Consider the following 8163-nt stretch of genomic DNA (forward strand, 5'->3'; position numbering starts at 1 on the left):
GTCTGTGATGATCACATTGGGAATTCCGAACCGACAGATGATATTTGAATGAACACAATCCACCACCGCCTTCTTGGTCACAGACTTGAAAGTTACAGCTTCGACCCACTTGGTAAAGTAATCAATGGCCACCAGAATAAACCTATGCTCGTTCGACGCTGGTTGCTTAATTGGTCCAATGACATCCATGCCCCAAGCAACAAAGGGCCAAGGTGCAGACATTGTGTGTAACTCAGATGGGGGAGAATGAATCAAATCACCATGTACCTGACATTGATGACACTTGCGAACAAAACTGATACAGTCCCGTTCCATGGTGAGCCAATAATAACCTGCTCGAAGTATCTTCTTTGCCAAGACATACCCGTTCATGTGCGACCCGCAAACTCCAGAATGCACTTCGGCCATGATAGTTGAAGCTTCTTTAGCGTCTATGCACCTCAGCAGTCCTAAATCCAGAGTCCTCTTGTACAAGATTCCTCCACTCAAGAAAAATCTACTAGCCAGATTGGTTCTCTTTTGGACACCTGTAACATGTACTGGATATACCCCCGACCTGATATATTCCTTGACATCGTGGAACCAAAGTTCGTCATCTATTTCCTCTTCCACCACATTACAATAAGCATGTTGATCACGAACTTGGATATGCACGAGGTCGACATAAGCCTTGTCCGGATGATGTAACATTGACACCAGAGTAGCCAAGGCATCAACAATCTCATTATGAATCCTGGGAATATGTCTAAATTCAACCGACGTGAATCGTTGACAAAGATCATGCAGACACTGTCGGTATGGTATGAGCTTCAAATCTCGAGTCACTCATTCTCCTTGAATCTGATGAACCAACAAATCTGAATCTCCCAGAACTAGTATTTCCTGGACTCCCATATCTACAGCTAACCTAAAACCTAGAATGCATGCTTCGTACTCGACCATATTGTTGGTGCAATGAAATCGAAGCTGGGCTGTTACATGGTAGTGTTGCCTTGTTTCAGATATAAGTACAACCCCTACTCCGACACCCTTCATGTTAGCAGCTCCATCAAAGAAGAGTTTCCAACCTGGCTTTTCATCTTGGTCAACCTCGTCAACACACATGACCTCTTCATCAGGAAAATAAGTCTTCAGTGGCTCATAGTCATCATCCACCGGATTCTCGGCCAAGTGGTCGGCCAAGGCTTGGGCCTTCATCGCGGTCCGAGTCACATAGATGATGTCAAACGCAGTAAGTAAAATCTGCCACTTCGCCAGTCTTCCCGTGGGTATCGGCTTCTGAAAGATATACTTTAGAGGATCCATGCGGGAAATGAGGTAAGTAGTGTAGAACGATAGATAATGCTTCAACTTTTGTGCAACCCAGGTCAGGGCGCAACATGTCCTCTCAAGCAGAGTGTACTTAACCTCATAGGGAGTGAACTTCTTATTGAGATAATAGATTGCTTGCTCCTTCTTTCCCCCGATGTCATGTTGACCCAATACACAGCCAAAAGAATTATCCAACATTGTCAAATAGAGAATTAAAGGTCTTCCAGGCTCTGGTGGGACCAACACAGGTGGATTCGACAGGTACCTCTTAATCTTATCAAATGCTTCTTGACATTCGTCAGTCCACTTGACCGCAACATTCTTCTTTAACAGCTTAAAGATGGGCTCACAGGTTGTCGTAAGCTGAGCAATGAACCCACTGATGTAATTTAACCTTCCAAGCAAACTCATCACCTCTGTTTTGTTCTTTGGCGGCGGTAACTCTTGAATGGATTTGATCTTCAATGGATCTAACTCAATGTCGCGTCTGCTAACCACGAATCCCATCAGCTTCCCCGATGGGACACCAAATGTACATTTCACTGGATTGAGCTTGAGGTTATACCTGCGGAGTCTTTGGAAAAACTTCCTCAAATCCTTAACATGGTCAGACTGCTTCTTTGACTTTATGATCACATCATATACATAAAACCTCAATCTCCCTGTGTATCATGTTATGAAATATGGTGGTCATCGCCCTCATGTAAGTTGCCCCAACATTCTTCAAACCAAATGGCATTACCCGATAACAATATGTTCCCCATGGCATGATGAACGCTGTCTTTTCTGAAGCTTCCTCATCCATCAAGAACTGGTGATATCCCGCATAACAGTCCACAAAAGACCCAATCTCATGCTTGACACAATTATCGATCAGAATGTGAATGTTCGGCAATGGAAAATCATCTTTTGGGCTTGCTTTGTTAAGATTACGGTAATCAACACAGACCCTGGTCTTACCATCCTTCTTTGGTACTGGCACAATATTGGCTAACCAAGTGGGATATCGAGTGACCCGAATGACCTTTGCAGTAAGCTGCTTTGTAATTTCTTCTTTGATCTTCACACTCATATCAGTCTTGAACTTTCGCAACTTTTGCTTGACAAGAGGGAATGCTGGATCAGTTGGCAATTTATGAACTACCAGATCAGTGCTCAAGCCCGGCATATCGTCATATGACCATGCAAAGACATCTTTGTACTCAAACAATATTTTGATTATTGCCTCCTTAACTTGCGGCTCTAAATGCACACTATCTTGGTTTCCCTAACATCATCCTGGTCCCCTAAATTGATTGCTTCGGTCTCACTCAAATTAGGCTTAGGTTTTTCTTCAAATTGTTTTAGCTCTTTACTGATTTCCTCAAATGCTGCTTCTTCATCATATTCTATTTCATCATCATATTCTACTTCTTAGATTGTTATTTCAGAATTAGATTGGCTTTTAAGACTCGGCTGAAAACTCTTCATGCATGTCATGTCACTGCAACCAGCATAAAAAGAACTATACAAAAGAAAAAAAAAACAAAATAAAACACAATTAAGAATAACGGAAAACGGAAAATTGCATTTCATTGAAAATAAAAGGATAGAAGGGTTTGAACATCAAAACAAGCAAAACTAAAAATCTGGATTACAACCCTGGAATAACCTAGATCACAGAAAGGAAAACAAAGCAAACTACCAAAACTCCTTCCTGGTGGGGAGAGGAGTAGCTTCCCAATTGCTAAGCTTCACGTTTGGGCCAACGAGCTGCACATTTGCTTTACTAGAGCCTTCACCAACTTTTACCATATTGACTTCTTCGAACAGACTTTGGAACCTCTTGATCAGCTCTTCATCAACATCGACCACGGGTTTTGGGATTGAGGAGGTTGGAGGATTTTCGGCCCCTGGCTTGACAAAAGACTTAGAGATGTGTGGGACGGGCTTGAGGAGCGACCATACCTTCTGTTTCAGATTTTTAACCCTTTTCACGTCCTTCTTTGTGGGCATGAATCCCAAACCAAATGTACCAGGATTCCCACTAGGGCGCACTGGATACACAATACCCTGCAGAGATGAGCCTAGGTACTTGCCCGGCACAAAATCATTCTTCAACATTTCATTCGCAACCATGACGGACGCGGAGGATAGCTTAGGACCCGGAATGCATTTTCCTTCCGGAATTTTCTCAATAGACACTGTTTCGAAAGTCTGATAGACCCAAGGTCCCTTATCATCATTAGCTTCAATGAACGGAACAATTGTATCATTACAGGCTGACAAGTCCTCATCACCGTGCACAACTATTTCCTGCGTGTCCCATTCAAACTTTACAATTTGGTGTAGAGAAGATGGGACTGCTTTAGCAGTATGTATCCAGGGCCTGCCTAATAACAGATTGTAGGAGACAACCACATCTAACACTTGGAATTCCATGGTAAACTCAACAGGCCCTATAGACAATTCGAGCATTACATCTCCAACAGAATCTTTATCTCCCCCATCAAAGCCTCGAACACACACACTGTTCAAGTGGATTCTTTTGGTACCAATCTTCAGTTTTTGCAGAGTAGACAGGGGACAAATATTCGCGCTAGAGCCATTATCAACCAAAACCCTTGAGACAACAGAATCTTCACACTTCACCGGTAAGATAAAGAGCTCGGTTGTGTTCTGTACCCTCCATAGGAAGTTCATCGTCCGAGAAAGTGATCCTATTTGCTTCGAAGATCCTGCCAGCTATCTTTTCCAAGTGGTTCACTGTGATCTTATCAGCAACATGTGCCTCATTCAAAATCTTCATCAAGACCCTGCGATGTTCATCTGAATGTATCAACAAAGACAAAAGAGAAATCTGAGCTGGTGTTTTCCTTAACTGCTCCACAATGGAGTAATCCTGCGCTTTCATCTTTTTCAGGAACTCCTCAGCCTCTTCCCGCAATCAAGAGATATTATGCTTAGATTATTTATATTTCCTCATCTGATGCAATTGAACTACGCTTGACCTGATTCCCGTTTAAGAGGGGATACGTAGGTAGCCTTTTGGGTTCGGTCATATCATAATAAAATTTTCATTTCCCCCTAAGATTAAAAACTGGGGCATAATTTTGAGGAGGACCCTCAAAATTCCGGAGCAAGTCCAGCCGACATCAGCGCATGCTAGAAAGTCAGTAATCAGTTAAGAAACTGGAGCAGAATTTTGAGAAGGATTCTCAAAATTCCGAAAAGGTTCAGCATGGCCTATTATCCGCAAGCAGCCGAAGGGTCATCTACTAACTGGGTAAGGGAGATGCAACGCCTTTGAGATGTGTTACAGTCACTAGTTCATCTAAATATATCAATCTATTTCTGAAATAACTCTATTTTTATCAACAAATTGCATATTTTTCGAAAAACTCTATTTTTATAACAGTCAGGTGTCACCTAGGGGTACTCGGCTTTCGAAATGGAGAAAAGCAAGACCGGCAGACGAAGTACGAACCAACCTCCCCCTCACAAAACTTACAATTTTTCTTTGAACGCAGGTACATTTGACGTAGCAATAGCGTTCACAAATATATACACATAACAAGATCACTATCAATCAGGCCATTAGACATTGAATATATCTCCAGCTAAGAAATATACTACTTTTATTCGCTGCTCTTCATTTGCATAAGGCTAATTCCTGCCTCCATACCTGCATGAGGCTAATCATTGCCTCCATGTTTGCCTGAGGCTAATCCTTGCCTCCCTACCAGCATGAGGCTAATCCTTGCCTCCCTATTTGCATGAGGCTAATCCCCGCCTCCCTATTTCGCATGAGGTTAATCCTTGCCTCCCTATTTGCATGAGGCTAATCCCTGCCTCCATAACTGCATCAGAACGAGTCAATCCTCCAGTTTCATTGACTTCTTCCTCTATTTCTTTTCCTTTGTATGTCACTATCACTTGTTTATAATTCCACGGAACAGCCTTGGCATCAACCACTGGAAGCTGGGTTACTAGTTTAATGATAATAGGGGTAGTAGGAGCCCCCTTCACAAATATAACAGGCTTACTTAAAATCCCTGGCACTACCACTTTTGAACTTTCCAGACTTGCCCCAATATCTTTCGATAGCCCTTTCACGACCAACACTGGTGGTTTCGAGCTCGGCTTTTTTGTCACCCCTTCAACTATCAAGGGCTTCGCTTTGGTAGAGTCGGGAGCTTTAACCAAATTACTTTCACTGGCCCGAATCATCATGACGGACTTAGAAGACTTCTTGGGCTCCCCATCCTTGTGAACTATTTCAATCATATGCGTCTCTGCATGGGTTGGCAAAGGGTTTTGGTTGATGTTTGGCGCGTCTGGGCTTTGGACTACAATTTGGTTGGTATCAATAAGCTCCTGGATTGCCGTTTTCAAATGCCAGCACTTTTCTATGTCATGCCCTGGAGCATTAGAACAATAGGCACATCATAAGGAATAGTCAAGGTTCTTTGGAGGGGATTCGGTATCCTTAGCTCTATCAGCCTCAAGACGTCCAACTGCCTTAACATTTGAAACAAACTAGCATAAGTCTCTCCAAGAGGGGTAAAAGTTTTCTTTCGTTGCTACCTCTCTCTTCTATACTCCGGCCTTGGTCGAAAGAGTGAACCAGTGGGGTTTTGATAGGGTTATGGGGGTGGATAGGTATTTTGTGGAGCTGGATAGGTTTTTTGCGGAGCTAGAGCACGTCATTGCGGGTAAGGAGGGGGTTGAGCATATGACTGTGCATGGTGAACAAGGTGTTGGGATGGCATGGCTGAGTATTAGGGGTTTTGTGGGGAAAAGTAATGTTGAGGTGGATTATATGGAGCTTGGGTGTAGGTTTGAAGTCGGGGTCGAGGATGGGTGTATTGATGAGATGAACCCCTCTGGCCATGCCATGATCCGGAGACAACCATAGCAACATCTTCCTTCTTCTTTTTGCCTAACAAACTTTCGGTACCACTCTGGATTGCCTGGGTGGTTGCTTTTATAGCAGAATAGCTCATGATCTTACTTGACTTGAGCCCCTCTTCCACCATTTCTCCAATCTTCACCACATCATTGGAAGACTTACCAATGGCTGAGATCAAGTGGCCATAGTAAGTGGGCTCTAGGGCTTGAAAAAAGTATTTAACCATCTCGTCCTCTTCCATCGGAGGATTGACTCGTGCAGCTTGCTCCCTCCATCGGAATCCATATTTTCTAAAGCTTTCACTGGGTTTCTTTTCCACCTTGGTCAGAGATAGGCGGTCTGGAATAATGTCTATATTGTACTGAAACTGCCGGGCAAAGGCCTGAGCCATATCGTCCCAGGTGTACCACCTGCTGGCGTCCTGGCGGGTGTACCATTCCAAAGCTGCCCCACTCAAACTTTGGCTGAAGTATGCCATCAGTAATTCATCTTTTCCCCCGGCGCCTCTCATTTTACTACAATAACCTCTCAGATGAGCTACAGGATCCCCATGTCTGTCATACAAGTCAAACTTGGGCATCTTAAACCCGGCAGGAAATTGGACATCGGGGAACAAACACAAATCCTTATAGGCTACACTCATTTGGTTTCCCAACCCTTGCATATTTCTCAATGATTGCTCCAGACTCTGTACCTTCCTAAACATCTCTTCTTGCTCTGCGTTCTTGGGTAGTTTGTCAGTTTCAACATGAGGCTCAAATTGGGGATTGTAATAGTAAGGATCTGGGACTTTGAAGGTGGGCTCCAGTGCATAGAAGTGGGCATCTGTAGCGGGGAATGTGGGCTCACTAGAGGATCGGTGGAGGGTAGCTTGTGGAGAGGGTACAAAAATAGGAGCAGATGTCGGAGCATGGTATGAGGTTGTTTTGGCTGGCGGAGCATGAACAGTTTGGGCTGAAGTGCTGGGGTAGTTGTGGTAAGGGGTAAAGCCAGGTGCGTGTTGTGGGGAAAGATCAATGGTATTGGGCATCTGGGATTGAGAGAGTGGTGGAATGGAAGCAGGGTTTTCTGTGTAGTTGGTAGGGAACGAGGGTGGAGGATGTCCCTTAATCCAGGCTTGATACATTTATGCCATCTGATGCTTCAACCTCCAGACCTCCTCTTGCAGTTCCGATTCCGACTCAACAATCTCCCTTGGTGGGTCTACAACTCCAGTGTCTATTTCCTTGCTAACCATGACTGTTTGACGCTTTGATTGGGTGTTGTATGGATGACTTGCCAGGATGCCAACAAACTAACCACCTTCCTGAAACTTAATAGAGATAACAGAGGACAACAACACAAAACCACCATGTTAGCATTAGAGCATTTATCAAATAATAATATCACATTACGTGCAATGCACCTAGCAACAATCAACAGTTCTAAAATGGCTTTGAGGGTCGCAGGGTCATATGGCATCATCCCAATTTGCTCATTTCAATCCTTTCTTCTCTTTCTTTTCCAACACATCTTATCACTCTTTTCTTTTTCTTTCTCTTTTTATTTTGAACCAAATATGATTTGATCGAACCCGATGTAGGTTGCCTACGTATCATGTCCCTCATGAATCAGACCAAGCGTAGTTCTGGAGAAGTGGTGGAAAATTAATTGAAAACAAAATCTTTTGGGATTTTTCATTTAAAACTTTTCGATACTAAAATACAAAGGGAAATACGATAATGAAAGACATGACAGACTCAACTACACTATGATAGACTCTGACATTACCTAAAGGACTCAGTACTTCTAGATGAGACACAAAAGTAAAAGACAACATAAGACAATCTCAAAACACCTAAATAGAATGACTCCTCAAGATGCTCCTGAATGCGATTGTCTTGACCGGGATGGTCCTGGGCTGTCCGTCATGCTCAAACTCTGTAACATGCCTCGTAAAGAAACACCGATGATGGGAATAA

The 8163-nt window shown here is 43.4% G+C and overlaps 2 protein-coding genes across 2 annotated transcripts; both read right to left on the reverse strand.

Moving 5' to 3' along the window:
• Positions 1-825: 825 nt before the first annotated feature.
• Positions 826-1197, reverse strand: LOC138888051 (uncharacterized). The gene has a single exon (XM_070169850.1). It carries the CDS (start codon positions 1195-1197, stop codon positions 826-828), a length of 372 nt encoding a protein of 123 aa, XP_070025951.1.
• A 1794-nt stretch (positions 1198-2991) lies between these two features.
• Positions 2992-6593, reverse strand: LOC138888052 (uncharacterized). The gene is made up of 3 exons (XM_070169851.1): positions 6173-6593; positions 5114-5711; positions 2992-3913 (listed from the first exon to the last, which is right to left on the reverse strand). Exons 1-3 carry the CDS (start codon positions 6591-6593, stop codon positions 2992-2994), a joined length of 1941 nt encoding a protein of 646 aa, XP_070025952.1.
• Between the last annotated feature and the right edge of the window lie 1570 nt (positions 6594-8163).

Source organism: Nicotiana sylvestris, chromosome 3 (assembly GCF_000393655.2).
Source record: "Nicotiana sylvestris chromosome 3, ASM39365v2, whole genome shotgun sequence".
NCBI classification, from domain to species: Eukaryota; Viridiplantae; Streptophyta; class Magnoliopsida; order Solanales; family Solanaceae; genus Nicotiana; species Nicotiana sylvestris.

What these genes read in the sequence shown, in the direction of transcription:
- LOC138888051 (XM_070169850.1), bottom strand. Translation starts at nt 1,197, where the DNA reads ATGAAGGCCCAAGCCTTGGCCGACCACTTGGCCGAGAATCCGGTGGAT.
- LOC138888052 (XM_070169851.1), bottom strand. Translation starts at nt 6,593, where the DNA reads ATGGCTCAGGCCTTTGCCCGGCAGTTTCAGTACAATATAGACATTATT. An exon ending in ATCATGGCATGGCCAGAGGG is followed by an intron (nt 5,712 to 6,172) that starts GTTCATCTCATC and finishes CTAATGCTCCAG; the next exon opens with GGCATGACATAGAAAAGTGC. An exon ending in AGCCTCATGCAAATAGGGAG is followed by an intron (nt 3,914 to 5,113) that starts GCAAGGATTAAC and finishes TGTTGTCTCAAG; the next exon opens with GGTTTTGGTTGATAATGGCT.